This window comes from Falco biarmicus, chromosome 9 (assembly GCF_023638135.1).
Source record: "Falco biarmicus isolate bFalBia1 chromosome 9, bFalBia1.pri, whole genome shotgun sequence".
Classification (NCBI taxonomy): Eukaryota; Metazoa; Chordata; class Aves; order Falconiformes; family Falconidae; genus Falco; species Falco biarmicus.
The window spans coordinates 13,852,817-13,873,704 of record NC_079296.1 but is presented as its reverse complement, the minus strand read 5'-3'; the positions used below and the strand labels follow the sequence as shown (position 1 = coordinate 13,873,704).

Here is a 20,888-nt window from a genome sequence, read left to right as displayed (position 1 = left end):
GCCAAGAAAGCAACCGGGCAGGGCTGTCACTGTCACCACCACATTTGCTGCAGAGGATACCCTGGCAGGTTCAGGACTGACTCGGCCACAGTGACTTGAACCTCCAAGCAATTAGTGCTGGTCTTTGTTAACAACCTGTAAACAAAAAGCCGCTGTCCGCTCCTCCCTGGCAGGCCACAACCACTGCCTACCTGGTAGAGCTCCTCCTTGGTCACATAGGGCTTCCCCTCCGAGCTGAGGGCGCGGAAAGCGCTCTCTATCTCCTCGCTGGATTTCACGTTCTCCGTTTCCCTGCTGATCATGAATGCCATGTACTCCTGCAGCGAGACGTGTCCATCCCTGCCAGTGAAACACAGCGTGTGAGCACTGCCAGCCACTCACACCCAGAGCACAGCACTGCCTGTGCCTCAGGACCCTCCTGAGAGGGGCTTAAGACTTCCACTCCTCCCAGAAAAGTTAAATGCAGGAGATTCTCAACACCAGATCATTTTCTTAAGTGAATTTCATCTTCATGAATGTCAGTCTTGCCTTCATAAAGATTCTTTTACATCTACTGTTGTGAAAACAACCCTAGCCTCTCCCCTACCGAAGCCAGCACAGCTCTCTGGCTGGGAGAGACCTTCCAGCCAGCTCCCCAAAGGACACCGATACAATACTTTCCAGTGCAAAAAGAGCCACCCCCCTGTACCTGTTGGGATCCACCGTGTCAAGAATAGACTCAAACTCTGGGTCTGGCTCTCCTTCCTCAACCATAGGCAGGTCATAGCCGAGAGAGCGCAAGCAAGACTTAAACTCCTGGTGATTAAGTCGTCCAGATTTGTCCTTGTCAAAGTGCCTATAAACATAAACCCAAAGCCAATGTTTTTAGGTGTCGGTTGTTGAGAATCAAAAGCTACAAAGCTGGCTGAAAACCAGAACAGATTATTACTAGCCCACTATTCTGGACAAGTGAGCTTGAATCAATAAATAGTTCTATCTAACATAAAAAGTAAGCACAAATTCTTTACTTCGCTTAAAAAGCATCCAAAAAATGGCTGTTCTCAGCTGGAGGCCACTGGCACTCCCCGTTCCTACACCGCTGTGCCCACAAGCCAGGAGCGTGCCCTGGGGAGGCTCGCATGCTGCAGCTGCACCCGGCCAGCAGCGGGTGTCTCGGGAGGCTCTTGCCATCTGGCAGAGATCAGAGCAGCTCGGCACAAAATGGCGCAGACAACAAAGGAGCTACAAACAGATCGGCCGGAGAATCCATGAACAGGAGCCATCCACATGCCAGAAATATCTCACAAGCATTCCTCTGGCATGCTTTCCTTGTGACTCACTTGAACATCATGCTGAACTCCTTCAGGGCCTCCTCGGTCACTCCAGTGGTGTTTCTGAAAAGGAAGCAGCAAAGCTAGTGAACAGCCCCCCTGCACTGCAGAGCTCTGCTGACGCCTGTCTGCCCCCAGCCAGCCTCTGCCTCCGAAGGTGAGGACAAATGAGCAAATGACACATTACATCATCACAGTCCAACAGAATTAATCGATTCCTCTAAGATCTCGTCACTACTAACGGCTAACAGGAACCATTTCCAGAACTGTCAATTTCATCCTCTGAGCGAGGCAGGAGGTGGATTTACAAGCTCACTACATCCGTTACTTGGAGCACAGGAGACAGGCATTAGCATGGACTGAGCAAGGTTTGCCTTTAGACACAGCCACACGCGTCTCCTATCTTTTATCCCCGCCCAGACAGACAGGCTTTGTGCGGCGCGTGGGCTAGGCAATACCGAGCTTGAATCTGCTGTTCCAGGTTGTGCTGCATTCTCATCCCCAGCTGGTCAAGCTGGTCCCACTGCTGTGCCAGCCCCACGGTGCTGTGTTCTGTGTATTTGTTGTCCAAGATAAGTGCCTCTTCCATGGCTGCTCCAAGGTCCTCTATCTTCTTCAGCTGGCTCCTCATAGCTCGGATCTCCTGGTGCTTGCGCTGTTAGGAGGGAGTCAAGAGGAGAAAATCAAGGAGCAGCAAAAAAACCCACAACCCCTTAAAACAGGGGTCCTCAGACTTTTTAACCAGGGGGCCGGCGCGGATGAAGTGGCAGGCAGTCATCTGCGGCTGCTTGGTTTCCCCACCACCAACGCCCAGTGGGGGGGTCTGTAAATACGGGGGGCCGGATTGAGGACCCTGGGGCGCCGTATCCTACCCGCGGGCCGTAGTTTGAGGACCCCTGCCTTAAAAAGTTAGAACCCAGGCTGGGGGGTGGAGGAAGGGTTATACTCTTCTTTTCCTGCTGGGATTAAATATACATACACTAGGATTTGTGAAATAGTATCCAAAACAACGTTCCTCTTCATGCACAGTACTGGAAACCGACAGGGCTGGCAAACCAGTTCTTGAGACAAAACCCCCTCTTATTAAGAGGCGTGCTGAAAATACTGTATCCTCTCTGCCCTACCCCGCTCATCTTAAAAAAACCCCACAAAAACCACAGCAGTGTTGTTTAACGGCTTGTGATGTAAGTAGACACCAGATATGTAAACAGATAATCCCAAAGGTCTCTTCAGTACTCAAAAATGTGTAAAATCAATTAAGATTTTACCATATAATTACATGCATTTCCATTCCCACCCTGTGTTCCCACGTAATTGTTTGGGAAAGGTGTTTTAGCGATAGGCAAGCATTGCTTACTTTAGTAGCTTCCAACTGCGATTCCAGCGTTCCCGATTCCTCCACCATACAAGACCTAAACACAGAATCACAGTGAGAAAATGCACTTATCCCATAAAAAATGGCAGGTGGGGCTTGAAATTAACAGTCCTTCCTTGAAATTACGAGTCCTTACAGCAGCATTATTCTCCTGCAGGTATTTAAACACTGGCTTTGTGGTTTATTTATTCTGACTCATCCTGTTTCAAACTGACAGATGTACATCTTGTTTGATTCTTTTTTCTTTATATAGTTAATTTCTAGCCCCGTTTGAAAGGCAACATGATCAGCAGCCACACTTCATGCCAGATCCAAAGCACCCGCTTTACTGAACCTAATGAAATTAGAAACTTAGTGCAGTCCCACCCCACCCCACCGTGCCCGGCACACACACGCACACGTGAGCTACAAGTGATTCACTGGAGATGGGCTGTTATTTGCCCATTAAGGCACAGGAGCTCTACTGAGGTGTGTTACATGGGGATAAAACAGGGAAAAAAGGTGTCGTAAACTACTGGTTTGATTTAAAAGTAATCTTAACATGGCATAATCACTGCAGAAAACTACAGACCCCTCCTACGCAGCAGGGGCTGGCTGGCCTTGCCCACCCCACCTCTCCCATGCTGCACCCCAAGAAGCGGGTGCAGCCACCGCCCTCAACCTGACTCCACACCGAGCTTCTGGGTGCTCTGCAGCCCCTGCCCCAGCATATGAAGATCACCACTGTGGCAGAGGTCTCCAAGATCTACTTCATATGCACTAGCTACGGGAAGTCTCTGGATGCTGCTTCCCACCCCCACCCCATCCCCCGCCAAGATCCTACGCAACCTTTAGGCAGCAGCATTTAAGAATCTCCATCCTTGCAGTGTGTACGGTGAGAGTTCATCCTGCACGACCTGTGCATGGACAGCCAGGGCGCTGTGCAGTGCGCTGCCCTCACCTCTGACTCGCTGGTATTTGAAATCCTAACACTTAAAGTCGCTGCTGTCTAAGTCAGTAAAACCAGGTTTTCATCCCTACTGCAATCTCTCCTCCTACCTACTTTTGAGCTTCTCGAGAAGGGGATTTCACATGCTGAATCACTCTGTAGCAATGAAAATGCACCAAACATTTGGGTGTTTCTCACCACAGGGTTAAGCCTCAGGTTCAATGCAGGTCTAAAGAGATGAAGCGCACACCCAGAACCCTGAGCAGGAAGCTGGGAACCAACCATGTAAAGAGTCAACAGGGAAACAAACCTCCAAGCATCTCTAAGCCGTGAAAGTTAGTTGGAAGGCAAGCGAGCCTTGGAATTAAACAGTGCATTTGAAAACCAAAGTGAGGTAAGAAAATAAGAGGAAAAAACCTTCCAGACAGATCATCCCCAACTTCATACTGATAGACACGAATGACACGACGATATGCTATGCTAGTCAAAGAAAAGAAACCAAGTAAATTCCAAAAAGGAAGGAAGAACGAACAGAGGAAAGAACATACTGAAACACAACCACTGCAGAGGAGCCACACTTCAAGCCAGCACCACCTCGCAGCAAACACAACCAAGTACTTAATGAAAGACTATTACCCTAATGCTGGTTGCACATACAACCGCAAATCACAAAAAAGTGAGTCTTACTAAGGGACAAATTGAAGTGTTGCAGTTAACTCATCTACAGATTCTTTAAAGGCATTCTTCTTCCCAAACTCCCAAATTCTGCTTTCTCTCCTCCCCAAAGAAAACCTCCTCCAGGCCGTGCCAGGGGCGCGCAGACGGCTACAGCACACTGGAAGGCAAGGTGTACGCATGGCAACTCTTACCTTGAAACTGCGCCGAAGCTCTGCCTTCCCTCTTGCCAAGGGAGGCTAAGCACAGCCAGTGCTTCTCTGAACTAAATCTGCAGGTTTAATATATTCATGCAGTATTAAGGACAAACTCTGCCTGGCATATCAGCAGAATTTGTTCAACAAAAGAGTTTGATGTGGTGATCTTGAACTCTGACCCTACATCTTTTAGTAAATGGCTCCTTTCTGTCCACTCGTTCTTGGATACCAGAACTAATCTACAACACTACTTTACAAAGGAGCAGAGAATCCAGCATCCGTTCCAGGAAAATCTGCTCTGTTCCATTAAACTGTACAACAAAAATGGGGCAAATCATTTTTATCTGGCAGAAACAGCAGAACACAAGACACTGTGATCATTACAGAGCAAATAAGAAGCACAGTTATCTGCGAAGATTCCACCCTTTTATTATGAAAAGCCTTCTCTCTTTATGAGAGAGGCCCCTGCCACCTCTCCAGCACTGCGCATGGGGCTGACACAGCCTCCACACCAGCCCCACATGCTATCAGTCAGCATTCTCTGTCGTATTACAAAGCTTCCACTGTGCTGCAGACTTTTAATACTGAAAAAATTTAAATGGACAGACACACTCTTAGCGGGTTTGGCAGTCTGAAGACATTCAAAAATCTTACGATTTCCTTTCCACTCCTTGACAAATGACCAGCATGCATCCTCATGGGGAACAATTCCCATGGACACAAAGTGGACTTAAAACCACAGGCATCAAACTGCCTGCAAAGCCAAGCAAGTCCGTGGGTTCAGCGTTGGACGGGTTTGTTTTCTCCTATCAAGAATATAATCTTTGTGTGGCATGGTTATGCGACAGATTAAAAAAACCTGGCAGTTCATATTGGCATACTACAGAGTTTTAAGATACATAATTTCAGTATAAAGCCTCTTCACAGCAATCTTCCCTTCTTACCGAAACTGGTCAATACTTTGGAGCTTCAATTGTTCTGAGAACAGTTATAATGGAAAAGGTTATTTCACTAAGCAAGTTTCTGAATGCTGGAAAACTAGGAACATCATCTGTTTTCCACAGGCAGACTATTCTATGTTCTCACATATCTCATCAAATTAAGAGCCTTTTCTTGTGCACGCCCTCAGAGAGAGCAAGAACAGAAGTTAGGAATTCCATGGTATGCCAGTAATTTCACCCACTAATAGTTTCTTCTGCTTTTGACTAGGAAATGGTTGTTTCTACTGGTTTATATTTAATCTACTCCAAAATCTTGTTTCCTCTGTCTGCACCTCAGCCACGGGTTGCTCTTTTCAAATAAAAGGGGTTTCAGCGCAGCTTTCACAAGCAATGTAATGACAAGAAAACACACAGACAGAGCAGAACACACCACCAAATTTTTAAGATATAAAATTCAATACTAACCCATCTAGGAGGTAAGTCCTGTAGAACGTGAAGATCCAAACATCAGGCAGCAGGACAGAGACAAGACAGTAAGAGAGGGACAGAGATTTGGGTGGGAAGCAAACATAAAAAAGTTAAAAATTGTATTTGTATTTCATTATTTCATGAAGACACATACAGAACTATTCGTAAACACACAGAGACAGAGAATCAGAGGATTACTTGAAAACAGAACTTGCCTCCTCTGAACCACAACCAGAGTGCATCAGAGCTGGCTAACAGCACTGTCTAAGCACGGCTACCTCTGCTTTCTAGAAACACACGCTTCAGTTCAATGCAGTTCTCAACCTTGAGATTTGTTATTTCTAATACAGTTCCTTACTCCCTCTCCCTAGGTAAGGATATTATTAGACAGCACCCTGGGTAAGCGATTACAAAGTGGTTTTAAGCTTTTTCTCACAGCTTCTTTCTCTATTGAAATTCTAGTGAGATTTCTAATATACTACTCAACACAAAAGGAGCATTAACAGAAATGCCACTGGCCCTTTGCTCAGTCTGCTTCGAGATATTTGCCCCACCCCCCACTGCCAACTGTGCTGCAGGCTAGTTCGGGAATAACTGGAGAACAGTGAAGTCCTGGATAACTGGCATTACTGTAAGAAAATTAATTCATAAGCAGAAACATTTTTTAAAATCTTGTGTTTCAGGGCTTTCCTCTTCCCTGTGGCTAACAGGGCCTCCCCTCAAATCCCAGCTGCAGGAAACAAGTCAGTCCTGAAAAGCTGTTTTTCAGCAGGAGACATTTACAGCACAGACAGACCAAAGAGATGTAGGACAGATACAAATACTAGCTGAGGAGTTCTCTAAGGGCGGCACCTGGGGAAGATGAACTGTACCTGGTCTCCTGAATCCACTGATGGAAAGCATTGGCATGCTGAGCAAATTCCTGGCGCAATTTGTCATTTTCTTCCTGCCTTCGCTGTTCCTTCTGCAGCTCCAATTCACGTTCCTGAGAAATGAACAGAAGTAATTTCAAACACAGAAATGACGTGATTGCCCTCATCCTGTAATAAAAAGCAAAAACTGAGAGCTGCATACCAGCGCAGTTCTGAAGCTCAAAACAAGACTGGGTGCTCAAAGACTGTCCTGGCTATCTAGACAAAATCATCTAAGATGACATCACAGAACATTGCTACTTAAATCTTTGAGAACTGGAACTGGACCAGCAGCTACTTTAGTGCACAGCATGGATGGTAAACTTATTTTATAACTAGGAAGTGAGGCACACGTGCTCTGTTTTTTGAAACATCGCAGGCAGAAGACCATGAAAACAACTGACAATAGCACAAGTTTATAACTAACGGGAATTTTACTTTGCTTACAAATTTTGAGAATATTTCCATCTGTAGCATAATGACAAACTCTTGCACCAATTATCTTGGAGGACAACTTGCAGGGAAGACTTGAAAGGTTGCAAACTATGAAAAGAGCCTTTCTCCCTCTGACTTGCCTTGATAATTTTCTGCAGATTCCTCCAGGTTTCTTCAAGAGCCTCCATAGTAAACCAAGTATATGGGTTGGAGGCTACACGGAAGCTCTTGATCTGGCGATCAAGCTCTGCCAGCTGGTTGAAGTCAGCTTGGGCAGAACTCAGCGAAGAACGGAAAGCATCATGAGCTTCTCTCAGTGCTTTGATTTCTTCCAGTGAGTTACAGCGCACAGGATCTGTCAGGTCCTCTTCAGCATTCTCAAACCAACTGTTGAAGGCAGACGCCTTCTTTGCAAAAGTCAGGAACAGATCCTCAACCTTGAAAAAATAAAACAATCCAATTGTTCAGTTTTGCACTAAAGCAAATATTCTATAGAGCTGATCTGGAATTAACACGCATCAGTGACAGTTTGCCTTTATTCCTTATTTCTTGCAAGCATCTCAAAAATTCTTACAACAGGTCTCCAGGATCTCCACAATCATTAGCTGCAAATGAAAAAGCTACAGAAACTGCAAGCATCGTATGGGTTTTTTTCAAAGAGAACAACTGGATTTTTGTAGCCCCACTGCTGGCCACTCACCTTCCTGAAATGCTCCTGAGCCTCCAAGAGTTTCTTTTTCCTGGCAGCAGAATTAGCAAGTAGCTGATTCCAGCGTTTCATCAAGGAAGCATGCCGAGCCTCAATGGCCTTTGATTGGATATGTTTGGCTGCTAGTAGCTGGTCTTTCAGAGCAGTGATGTTTGCAATTCCCTCCTGCTGGAAAGCCTGAAGTCCAGCATCAAAAGTCTCCTGAAACATTAAAAGGAGAACAAAATATTGCAGATTTTACATTTATTTAACCATTCCAATATCCTGCATGTATTTCACACACAAGTACTAGATTCTTGTGTACTGTACAAGAGTTCACCTGTTCTCTCTGTCACTTATGGGGTGGAAGCAGCATCAGCACTAACCTGTTTGGTGAGCAGTGTTTGCACGGATGAGAGGTCGCGTCCATAATCATCTGTCTTCAGACTGTTTTCCTTTTCACCTGGAAAATGGAACAAATTTAGGAAAAATGTCATGTCTCCATCTCAAACATTCCCTCTATTCCAAATCAGGTTACCTCAAAAGCATAAATCAGGTACAGCACTACTGATAACTTTGGGTTTAGGTCTGCTCGTTAAAACAGCAAGCGAGAAGCTATTTGAGATCTCTTGGAATGAGGAGCATTTCAGTTCCTGTGTGTACTGTGCTCCAGTATAGAACATACCTATCCATGACTCCACTACATCTGCTTTCCAGTTGAACTGGAGGAAGGCGGAGTTCTCATCCAATTTGGCTTTCCTCTGAGCTGCTGCTTTCTCCAGATCTGACACCTTGCCTCTGAGGCCCTTCATCTTGGCAGTAATGTTCTCCTCGTGGTGATTGTTCTACATGACAGGAGAAAAAAAAATAAAAAAAAATAAAAAAATCAAACGACCCACATACCATAGGATGTTAAGGTCGTCCGAGGCATCCAATAAGTTGGTGACAGAGCACGGTCTTAAACTGAAAGATTCTGTCCAAGCAACAGCTTTGAAAGCAGTTAACACTAACAGCTTATGCAGCTGAAGAAAACAAGTAAGCGTCCTTTTCAAAAACATGACAAATCAGTCCTCAGAGAAGAGCAGGTCTACTTTGACATGAAAACACCCTGGGTAGCCTTTGAAGGTTTTTCTTTACCAGTTTACACTCACCTTTTTAATGAGATCCTGTCCATTAGCACAAACATCATTCACTCTGTCTTTGTGGACAGTAAAATCTGTCTCGAATGCCTCATGCTTTTTCAGCAAGCCCTGCAAATACGAGACAGTCAGTTCTTAAAATAAATTCTCACCACTTACTAAAAATAGTAATTAAAAAAAACATTTCTTTTTAGTAGCTGATTTATAACAACTTTTTCTGACAAAGATTAGCTGGTTAGCACAACTTGCTGCTCTTCTGTGGACAAAAGGAGACTGATACTGATTTCCAGCCTGACTTCAGCTAGTCGATTTAACCAGGACTGCCCATCAGAGGTCAAGAGATGCAAAGCTACACCAAATTGCAAGTCATTTCTACAAGAAACAACGTAATTGGGATGCTTTTATAAAATGAATGCACGCTTTTTACAGTGCGGGCCTTCAAAAGGAACTGACAATAACCTCTAAGTTGGAAAGACAGTTAAAGAAAAGGTTTGTTGAGCTCTAAACAACAACAACACAACAGGACCAACAATGAGCTGACAACTTTCTGCGTACCTGGATAGCAGCAAGCGTGTCCCCATAATCCTCGCTGGCTACCAATGTCATTTTCTCATTGATCCAAGCTTCTTCTTCCTCAACATTTGCTACGAACTGCTGGTACTCCAGAGACTCCTCTAGACGCTGACCCCTGAATCGGGAAACAAAGGTAAAAATACTCACCGTGTTGGCTCCCATGGCTTTTAAACACAAGATGTAAAAACAAATTGCAACAGCAGAAAACATGTGAACATACAGAGACTGAACCCTGAACACACAATCATTCACACTTTGCTTCTCCAGTAGCAGACTGCAGCATCTACAGCTCTAGAAACTCACTAGGCCACAAAGTCTGCAACTATTGAAGGATTAAAATGAACGTTTTTTTCCCCAACAGCTTCTATTCAGAAAAACATCCTGGCAGTGGATTAAAGCCAGTTAATTTCAAGTCTGTGGTTTCCAACTGGAGCAAGAAAATGCTAAACACAGCATACCTCAAAAAAAGACTCATGTTTCTATTGAGGAACATTATCACCGAAAGTCTTTTCAATAGTCTGAGTCTGTCAGCAGCGATATAGGCTATTACATCAAACTACTAATGACCCATACCCTAAACCCCTAAAATTCAGTAAATCCAGTCATTATGAATCCATGTTACTGTTTTAATTAATATTGAATTTTACAAAACCATCTCACACACCTAGCAGCTGCCAACTGTTTTAACTCTTTCCAGTGATCCACAAACTGAGCCAGTCTCTGTTGTATCTCCTCCTTTCCAATTGTGTTATCGTCTGAAAGCTTCTTACCAGTGTCTAGAACACCCTGCAAAGCAGAGAAACAGAGTTAATGGAACATCACTTGCTCTACGCATTCTGTCTGGATTCCAGCAAGCCTCTTACTGGCTTCCATATTTGCCACAAGCAAGAAAGATGCTGCCTTATAAAGACATCTGCCAAGGAGAGAGGCGTTTACCTGGATCGCAGGTTCATGGGCAGCTAATTCTGCTTCTAAACGCTTGTGTTTTTTCCTGAGGTTCTGCACACCGGTTAGGTCTCTGCCATAGTCCTCTGAGCTGACCAACAGTTTCTTCTCTCTAAATTCAAGACAGAATAAAGATAAAATCTGAAAATAACTTATATAGGTCAAACCTGATGAAAGAAAAAAACACATGACTGCAGATAAGGAAATGTTCTGCATAGCGCAAAAAACCTGGATGTAAAAAACTGTGTACGTGAGTTATCAGAGAACAGCAGCTGGCTCCTGGCAGCACATTCAGGGGTAACATGAGACGGAAAGAAAGAAGGTGACAGAGAGCCTGTTGTTTCTCTCTGAAGAATAGTATCTCTCTGTACTTTCTAAGAAAACAGATATTTTTTGTAAAGCTTACCTGCTGTTGTCCAATTTTATTTTTTGATTTTACAAGCATGACAAAATAAAGTTCTGTAATTTGAATGGTTTCTATCAGGCTCACTTCCTTCCCCCCAAGATAACACTAATACCAATACGGAGAGAGTGTTTGATTAATTACTACACCTGGCTAGAACTACAGAAGTACTTCAAACTGAAAAAGTAAGGTTTGAATTTTTAGTAGGGGCTTTCCCAAAAAGACTGGAGTCAAATTTCAGTCATCTGGCCCAGCTCTAAACAGCATTACTTTTTCCAGTACAGAGCTTTCCTTCCTGGGGTTTGACCAAAGGAAACTGCAGATAAGAAGCTGCACCCAAACTAGTGCTGAAGCCATTCTGAATACAGCTCTCCTCGAATGAGGAGCAAAGGTGATTTCTTGTAGAGACACACCCTTGTGGAAAAGGCAGGTTATAAAACCATACTACAGCCCATGAATGTTGTTAGCAAGCTGGCAGTAAGCACATGCCCCCATGCCAGAGCCTAGAACCTCCAAAATACACACTTGATCCAGGACTCCTCATCATCCATATCACGGAAAAACTGATGCAAACGGTGGGACTCATTCAGCTTTGCACGGCGGGCAGCTGCCATACTCTTAATCCTCTGAAAGCGTCCATTAATGGTCTCACGCTTATCCTTTACTTGGGACGTATCGAAAGCACTGCTGGTCATCAAACTGTCAGCCTGACTGTTCAGGTCCTTCAGACGATCCTGGAAACGTGGGTGAAAAAGTGCATGAACTGCTCTGATCTCATTTTTGTGTTTGTTATGTCAGTATAAAAATCATTACCTGACGGCTGTGCAGCATTCACAGTTTTAATGAGAAAACGTGTTTCAACGAGTATCTGACTACAGCACATATTGAAGTGCATTTGCCGATTACAGTAATTTACCTTCCAAAACTAAAAGAGAAAGCAATACCTCATGAGCAGATATATCAGCTTCCAGTAACTGGTGTTTTTTCAGAAGGTTGTTAACTGATGCCAAGTCCTTCCCATAATCTTCAGATGCCAACAAAGCCTCCACCTGGAGGTGGGGAAGGAAAACCGGGATGGAGAACAAGTTGTGTTTTCACAAACACCTTGAAATTTTAACGTCTTTAAAACCATGCCAATTAGTTCTCTTCTCAGTTTTTTACAGTGTGGATAAACCTTTGCCTCCTCACCCGTTTAATTCCTACCACATTCTGTGCAAATATGCTTCTGCTTACTTGATTATTTATAAATAACAACATGAAAACATCCACAAGATTTTCAGTCATGATAAACATTTATTCCAAATAAATCTAGACTTGCTCAAAGGTGGACTGTGCTCCACAAGGTCTAGCATCAGCAAAGGGAATAAAAAAAAAAAATCAGAAAAAACAAGTCCTGCAAGTAAATAATCCCAATCTCTGTTACCTCTGAAAGCCAGAAATCAAAGTCTTTGATTCCAGTATTGAAATTCTGTTGCTTATTAGCTTCTTTCAGTTTCTGACTCTTCTCTGCTGATTTCTGTACCAGGAATTGCCACTGGTCAGCCAGGGCTGCTAGGCGTGCCTGTTGTAAAATGGAAAAGATAAATGCTACAACCTAAAACCCTAAGTTCTAATAAATGCAAAACCAGAATACAGTGCAAGTTTGGCTCTTGATTCCACACATGTAAATTAGACAGTCACTATTTCATGCTGCCTAGCTCCAATTTATTTTAACTTTTACATCCCAATCATAGGATTCGAAAAGTTCCCACCCTTAAGAATGAAGCAAAGTGATTAGCCTGATTTCTACTTCATAGCTGAAATAGAAAAAAGTTTCTATAAAACAAGATCAGCTTTTGAGGGACACACTCATGCCTGAATTACCTAACCACTTCTCAAAGCAAAAACTAAGCACATCTTCTGAAACTTGTCATACCTACCTTCACAGCATCCTCACTGCCAGCACATGCTCCTCTTTCAATCAGCGAGTTCCCCATATCAATGACTCCACGGATCCGATCTGCGTTGGCATGGAGCTCAGCTTCAAAGGCTTGGTGCTTCTGATGTTTGCTCTGAATAAGACAAAACCAAAACTGTTACAGAGACTGGACAAAGGGCTCCTAAATTGTTCTCATGGGCCAAGAGGGCAGCACAAGAGCTGTTGACATAAGAGGGTCGTACATAGCCTGATCTAAAGAAGTTCTCGCTCAGTAAGAATACTTACTGCTCACTCAAATAGTAACTCTCATTAATCTGAGTAACCATCCAGCTTTGACCCAGCTAAACTGTCCAGTGAGCTGATACACGTTACTCAGGCAACGTCTGCGTTTTACAGATGCCCATGCCACGTTCCTTGCATTAAGCTGAGCTGTTAAGTAAAGCTTTCTCATATTCAATGCCATCACCTTTGAAAAGCAGCAATTATATGTACCCTAAGCAGAAGCACATTAGATCATCCTTTCCATTCCTATAGTAATTCCATAAATTTCTATTTCCCTTCCTAATCTATAGGTAATTAAGAGAAATCACTGCTGCAGCCTATCTGCTTTCTGCACTGTTTTGGTATTAGTCAAAGCCATACATGGCCACATTATATATTGAAATAATGAACTAACAACCAAACCCCTCTATAAAAAGAACTGAATTATTTGTTAAAACTTTTTCTCTGCTGAGTTGAGAGCACCATGAGAACAATAGGAGCCTTGGTGTGGGAGGAAGTATGCAGTTCTCTCTCATATATACATGATCCATCCACCCACCAGGAAGATAACAATAGCACAAAAATGACAAGACAGAATTTACAGGTATTAACTGGAAATGCTAGTAACATTGGGCAGGGATATACAATGCCCTGAGAGAATGGAATGAAAGGAAATGTTAGATTAAAAATAAAAGATGGAAAATACTATAGCGCTGGCATGAGAAATTCTGCATGAACTGCTTTATTTTGGGAACTGTTAATCCCGAATGTTGTGATTATAAAAACATACCCTTCAAAGCTAGATTTACCAACATGTAAAATTCAATTAAAAAGCTGCCAATTGCATAGCTCCATATAATTACCATGACAACAAATCCCAGGCAAGCCTTTTTAGTTAATATTTTTTTTAATTGAAAAAGTTAGAATTTTATATTAAATGTACTGCAGCCTGAAATGATAAATGAATCTTTCTTTTCTTACTTCAGTTAGCTTCCCCTTTCTTGGTCCTGTCTTCTTGCATTTTACTCCAATTCCTGGACTCTTACAAGTCCTGCCAGCTTTCCACCTGGTATTTATTTCTTTCTGGAGTGGTTGTCCTATATTATTCCTTTCTATGCTACTGCTGAAAGAACTAAGCTATCTAGGTCTATCATTTTATTGAATCCTCCATCTTCAGCATTTGATTCTACACACAAGCTAACACAGTTGACGTTGTGTCATGTGTTAAATCATCACCACTGAAGATCAAAACAGGAGGATGACAGGCCCAACAGCCAAATTTCTGAAAAAGGATAGGAACTCATTTTTCTGTGGGCCAACTCCTAAAAAATCCTATGAAACTACATCGCTAATGCACCACAAACTAAACAGATCATGCAGAACACCTGCAAAACAAATGCATAAATAAATGATGCTGAATAAGCATTAACAAAAAAAGCCACATCCATAACATGAAGATCAATAGCTGTACCTGCATGTAGGTCAAGAACTAATAGAAAACAAAGAGATTGCATGAACTGACGGATGGAGCAACAGACTGCAACCAGATCTTGTGCTCACGCATAAGCTATACAAAGAAAACAAATTCACATACCCGGGCTAGTCCAAACTACTTACCAGCAGTTTGGAAAGCTATAAAACAGATTGAGAGAAGTAGTTCAGTACATTCATACTACTTCATAAACCAGTATTAAAACACAAGAGGTAACTGTAATTAGTTATTCCTAAACGCTGAAAAATCAACGAGACTTCACATTTTTCCTGGTTTCAGCTGGGATAGAGTTAATTTTCTTCTTAGCAGCTGGCAGTGCTGTGTTTTGGATTTGGTGTGAGAACAATGTTGATAGCACAGGGATGTTTCCAGTTGTTGCTGGGTGATGTTTATACCAAGTCAAGGACTTCCCTGTTTCTCAGGCGGTGCCAGCTGGAGGGCTGGGGGGGGCACAAGAAACTGGGAGGGGACACAGCCAGGCCAGCTGACTGAACTAGCCACAGAGGTATTCCATACCATGGGACGTCATGCTCCATACATAAACTGGGGGGGAGGGTTGGTGGGGGCCTGCCAATCCTTGCTGGGGGACTGGCTGGGCATCGGTCAGCAGATGGTGAGCAACTGTGGTGTGCATCACTTGTTTTCTTTTCTCCCCTCCCTTCACCCTGGATTTCATTCCTCTCCCTCTTTTTAATTATAACTGTTATTATTATTATTGGTTTTGATTTATTTCAATTATTAAACTGTTCTTATCTGAACTCTTTCTTATCTGAACTTATCTGAAGTTCTACATTCCTTTCTGATTCTCCTCCCCATCCCTCTTCTGGGTGAGGGGGCAGTGAGCGAGCGGCTGAGTGGTACTTAGTTACCGCCTGAGCTTAAACCACAACAGCATTTTAGAACATAAGACAAAGATTAGACCCAAAAACTCCATCTCCTCATTTTATTATCTAGATGCTGGGAAAAAGACAGAACAGCTACTCAGGGCTTTCTTCAGGAAACTTGCTGCTGCAGATACCACATATCTTATTAATTATATGCATCAATAATTACCAAGTGAGTGCTATTTTGGGCCTCCTGTCATGCATAATGTAACTTTCATTTTCTCCTTATTAAATGGAGACCATGTCCAACATGGTGTATTACTCTGTTACCACTGAACAAGAATTCCCAAGCATATTTTTTTCAAACCAGATTATGCTTTGCAAAGCTAGAAATTTTATTTTGATTTTTGAGCTGAGACTCATATTCACCTGGATATTTGTGGGATCTTTGTATGACTCATCACTTGCAGTTTGGAGCTTTTCACTGATCCAAGCTTCTATTTCATCCACATCACGACTGAACTGCTGGAGTGTCTGAGATTCTCCTAGCTTCGACCTCTTTTCAATCATTTGAGCTTTCAGACGAAGCCACCTGTATGCAATTAAATACATATGCTGAATGAGAAACTAGGACTGCACAAGGCATCATGTTTAACAGCTACAAAGTGTTGCAGAAGAGCACTCTCTTTCAGTTGGCGTCTGCATCCCGCCTAACAGGGCAATACTGACCTGTCCAGAACCTCATTGCGTCTGTTAGCAATGACTCCTTTTGCATAATGATCAGCAGAGATCAACTGGTCGGCAAAAGACTGTAAGACAGCAATTTTCTCTTCCTATTAAAAACAGAAGTCATAAATCACCACTGTGGTTCCTTAAAATCAGGTCATTAGCAGGGTCTGGAACAGAACATGACTTTTTTTTTTTTTTTTTCCCCCTTCTTTAAATATACATTATTGTAAATGTGACTATGAAGGAAGTCTATCTTCTACAGGATTGCAGAGTTCAACTTCAGAACATCTTTCACCTGTGGCGTTTAAGAAAAAAGTATCTTTTGGAGTTCAAGCTACAGCAGTACAATCTCTCAATAAGAAGTAGGCAGCTTTCTGTTACAAGAAACTGAAAATAAACCTTTTTCTGTTGTAAAAAAAGAAAAAAAAATTCAAATCAGTAGAGAGATTTACACAAATACTCGACGCTATTCCTACACTGTTTGTAGCCAGTAAAATACATCCCCATCTGCATTAGCCACTCAAACTTCTGCAGATCCCAAATGGCTGATTATTTAGAACTGAACTTTAGAAGCCATACATGGCAGTAACTTCTGCTAATAATCCATGTAAGAAAAATTAAACTATCTTGCCTTTATTTCAGCTATACTCCTCACCTGGACATTGATTGCCTTATCAAAATCTTCATGTTTCTTGATGAGTGCCTCCACACTGTCTAAGGAGTCTCCTTTATCTTCTGTGTTTAGGAAAGCCTCACGGGCAGCCATCCAGTTTTCAGCTTGTTCACAGTCCCGATGAAACAGCTAGGAAGGAAAAACTCCAAAGCATAAGACAGACAGACCAAGAGCACTGCTCTAATGAAAGGAGTCTTTTTATAAACACAACAGAGTACCTGTAGTTCTAGGCACTGGTCTAGCATCATTCTGCGCTGGACCCAGGCCTTCTCTAAGTCTGTCCGTTCTTGATCTAGAATATCCAGTTTCTCCTTGATCTCCGGGCTGGCATAGTGTCCGTGAGCCAGAAGTTGTTGTCCAAACTGTTCAAATGCCTGGAAAGTGCCAGCCCTTGCATCTATTTCAGTGCGGTGCTCCTGCAAGGTATAGAGATGCATTACTGAATAGACGACAGAGCTAGAACTAATCTATCTTTGGAACTCTAAAGGGAGGGCGTCAGAAAAAAACATTTTTTGATGTTTATGATACACAGTTATCATCTTTCATATACCTGGTGCCTTTCCAATAAAGCTTCAGCTCCAGTCACATCCTTTGCCAGTTCATCTGAGGAGACCAGGCCCCGGATTCCATTGATCCAAGACATAAGGTCCCTGTGAACACACATCATTAATAGAGAAACTTACAGTCCTTTTCTGAACCCTCCACAGAAACACTCCTGTGGAACAATAACCCATATATACTTCACTAGTCATATACCAGACAGATAAATTGGGGGGGGTGGGGTGTGGGGAGACCAGCATCTTTACCTGAAGTCACTGAGGAAACGCTGCAGGTCATGAGAATCTCCAAGCTTCTCTTTGCGCTGGTCAGCACGTTTTCCCAGACTATTCCAAGCCTGATTCAACTCAGTACATTTTTCTTGGAGATCTTCAGCAGATTCTGGATGTGACTGGATCAGACGCTGGGCAGTTTCACCAAGAGAATTCACCTAGAATCAGAGAAAGGGAAATAAACATAATGAAGACAAAAAGAATCTTTTCTATAATTCAGTCATTTCTGCTAGATAAAAAGAAAGCTTTTGGTTTTGTCCTCTTCACAATCTCACCTTGTCTCCAAGAGCTGCCAAGTCTCTCTCAAAGCCTTCATGTTTGCGCTGCAGAGCCTGCACACTGGCCAAGTCATGCCCATAGTTGTCTGTATTTAATGCTTGATTTTTCTCCTCTATCCATTCTTTTGTTTCATCAGCATCTCTGATTTGAGAAAAGGGAAGGCAAAATGAGAGTCAAAATGAGAGGGCATACTAGGATCTCTGATACCTAGCAGGTCATCGATTTCCAAAAAAGTTAATGTAATTGATGGTTCTATTAAATTATTTCCCAAGATGACACAAGCAAACTTTGGCAAAATAGACAGTGGTCCAGACTTCCCAAAGCCTGCAGCAATTCCATCCTTTCGTGTTAAAAAGTCTTACTTTTTCTAGGAAGAATACAAAGGATTCTTATTGGACCACTGGTGGTCTACATTCCACTGAACAAGCTGGGAGTTGAAATATGATTTGTTTAGAATCAGTCCCACTATATTTCAGAACTCTTAAACAGATAAAGCATTTTACTGAGGTAAGACCAAAGATGATACAAATACCTTACCTGTGGAACCTCTGGACTTCATGGGCACTGCCCAACAGCTGGCTTCGCTCCTCTGCTAACTGCTGCAGAGATCTCCAGCGTTCATTCAGTTCCTGCAAGACAAACAAAAAATACCCCACTGATATTGCATACCACAGTATTAACAGCATTACTGTTCACACAAGAAACCTGTGTGACTTGAAAAGTCAAGACTGGCCTTTCACTACAGGTCAATGTTATATATTCTGTTTAATTCCAGAAGCACACACAAATTCAAGTAGTCTAGGTATATAAAATAATTTTAAGGGTTTCTCCTGAGATGTAAAAACAAATGATTTTACGTATCTAAGATACTGGTGTAACCTGAGAAGCAAATGCTGTGTATGTCAATACTCCTTTCAGTAAGTTGATTCAAAAGGGTTTATACAGAGTAAAGATGAAGACTATGGAAAGGAAGGGTAAAAAACATTCTCAGCTTTTAAATCAGCTCAGAAAAAGTTGTAGTATTACCTTGATTGAGTTAAAGGTTGCCACTGTGTGTACCATCAAACGTGCAGACTGTATGAAAAGGAAGAAATAAAAAAACCATGTAGCATTAAAGTGAACTCTAACCAATCAGAGCCAAAATCAGACTGAAAAAACTCCTTAAAAATCTGTAAGGATGTGGCCTAGGTCAAAACCAGGGACTTTGTAAAGTACAACTCTACAAAATGCAGGAAGAAACACCCTAGGTTTTGAAGGTTTCAGTGAAAACTGCTGAATTCTTAAATTTTATATACTTCTTTAGAACAGTATTTTGATACACTGTTGTTTATGATGAAAGAGAGACAGAAACAACAAAAAAATCAATGCAAGTAAATTTCAAAACCAACTAAGAACAATTAGTTGTGATACCTAAAGCATTCTAGATCAGAGTAAGAATAGTTAGAAATTTAGAAGTGAGTACTACCTTGTTAGCGTAAACTGAAACAAGCAATAATAGTCTTAAAAAGGACAAGGAACAGGAAAATTTAAAAGGCAACATTCAATAACTGAATTAAAAACCTCCAAACTCTTAGTCATAGGGACATGGGGACAGGAAATCAACCAAATGGTTTAACTCCTGGCTGTGTTTTTGGCTAAAATTATTGAGATATTTCTAGATCTCATGAAAATTGAAGGTTAATTACAAAAAGGATGACCAACTCCCTCCAGCATGCAATCTACTTTTCTGACTATGATGGATTACTTGCAAAATTCAACCCTTTGCAGAGATACACAAAGAACTTAATAGTTTGCATAGTTACTCTGAGACTCTCAGGACTGAATGTACATGTGTATAATCTCTGTGAAAAAAAATACTTTTCTTAGATCACCAGTTCTTGTTGACATGGCTGCATTTTCTACAATGCTGTCAACACATTGCACGCTTATCTGGTTTCCCCATATTCACACAGCTTAGAAGATGTACAAGCAGCTTTAAGTTTAAGAGGGTGGATGTAAGACATGAAACATGGAAATCAAATACTAGAGAAAAGCACAATTTGGTAATATCAAAAATATCCAGGATGTTTTTGTCCATTAGCAGGTGAGAGCTACTGCATTGTAAGCCACTAATGAACGGAGAAACGCTACTTCTAACTACTGTAGAAAATGAGCTAGAGATGAACAATGGAAGACAAAGATACTGCTATATACATACACCATATTCCTTACTAAAGGAATATTGACATGAATGGCTTTGACTTTCAGGAACAAAAACATTTCTTTCTGCTCGCGACATAAAGTAAGAACTCATGCTAAGCTAACAGGGACTGTTTTGCATCTAATGGCCATGTAATACCTAATAATGCTGGCATAAAAACTGGAATAAGTCTTATAGTACAAGCTGAAAACAAAACAGAGTTTTGCAGCAGGGAGGTAAAAAACGAACTGCTGGCAATTCCTACAGCTACAGCAATTCTGCTGGAAACCTATCTCAGTTTTTCTCATAATCATACCTGCAAATGGAGAGCTGACTTAGCCACTTGACTTTGCCTAGGTGGCTTTTATTTTTAAAACAAAGAGTAGAACCTGTGACATCTTTATGTATGGAAAGAATCTGTATGCAAGTATATGAAGGTGAATTCCTGCTAAATGCTCAACAAATTTTTGTAATGTGCTTGTTGAAGTAAACAAGCAAACTGAAATGAAAGTCCCTAACCTTAAATCAATACCAATTCAAACACTTGCTGAGACTTGGACACCATTAGAATCACACTGTCAATAGTGATTCTGCCCCAAAACAGGGGCAGGATTTAAAGAAAAGAAAAAAAGAAAAAAGGGCACATGAGGGGTATGGTCTAAAAAAGATGATGTACTATAGTTTTTGTTTTACTTTCCTGTTGTGTGCTACTAAG

At 42.0% G+C, this 20,888-nt stretch overlaps 1 protein-coding gene across 7 annotated transcripts in view; it reads right to left on the bottom strand.

The window, feature by feature from the left end:
* Nucleotides 1-20,888, bottom strand: part of SPTAN1 (spectrin alpha, non-erythrocytic 1) — a 53,508-nt gene that overhangs the window by 864 nt on the left and 31,756 nt on the right. For 4 of the 7 annotated variants that reach the window (XM_056353047.1, XM_056353046.1, XM_056353043.1 and 1 more), the window contains 29 exons: nt 19,021-19,068; nt 18,532-18,623; nt 17,991-18,135; nt 17,692-17,873; nt 17,436-17,535; nt 17,104-17,301; nt 16,868-17,014; nt 16,213-16,316; nt 15,913-16,075; nt 14,785-14,799; nt 12,908-13,039; nt 12,412-12,549; nt 11,933-12,037; nt 11,514-11,722; nt 10,577-10,697; nt 10,305-10,426; nt 9,623-9,755; nt 9,080-9,178; nt 8,614-8,773; nt 8,315-8,391; nt 7,941-8,150; nt 7,381-7,677; nt 6,767-6,879; nt 5,892-5,909; nt 2,668-2,722; nt 1,769-1,965; nt 1,320-1,373; nt 689-835; nt 192-339 (listed from right to left, as the gene is read on the bottom strand). In XM_056353047.1, coding sequence (XP_056209022.1) covers nt 192-339; nt 689-835; nt 1,320-1,373; nt 1,769-1,965; nt 2,668-2,722; nt 5,892-5,909; nt 6,767-6,879; nt 7,381-7,677; nt 7,941-8,150; nt 8,315-8,391; nt 8,614-8,773; nt 9,080-9,178; nt 9,623-9,755; nt 10,305-10,426; nt 10,577-10,697; nt 11,514-11,722; nt 11,933-12,037; nt 12,412-12,549; nt 12,908-13,039; nt 14,785-14,799; nt 15,913-16,075; nt 16,213-16,316; nt 16,868-17,014; nt 17,104-17,301; nt 17,436-17,535; nt 17,692-17,873; nt 17,991-18,135; nt 18,532-18,623; nt 19,021-19,068 — 3,729 coding nt within the window. The remainder of the gene's footprint in view (nt 1-191; nt 340-688; nt 836-1,319; nt 1,374-1,768; nt 1,966-2,667; nt 2,723-5,891; nt 5,910-6,766; nt 6,880-7,380; nt 7,678-7,940; nt 8,151-8,314; nt 8,392-8,613; nt 8,774-9,079; nt 9,179-9,622; nt 9,756-10,304; nt 10,427-10,576; nt 10,698-11,513; nt 11,723-11,932; nt 12,038-12,411; nt 12,550-12,907; nt 13,040-14,784; nt 14,800-15,912; nt 16,076-16,212; nt 16,317-16,867; nt 17,015-17,103; nt 17,302-17,435; nt 17,536-17,691; nt 17,874-17,990; nt 18,136-18,531; nt 18,624-19,020; nt 19,069-20,888) is intronic. The other 3 variants (XM_056353044.1, XM_056353050.1, XM_056353045.1) reach the window with 2 other exon arrangements.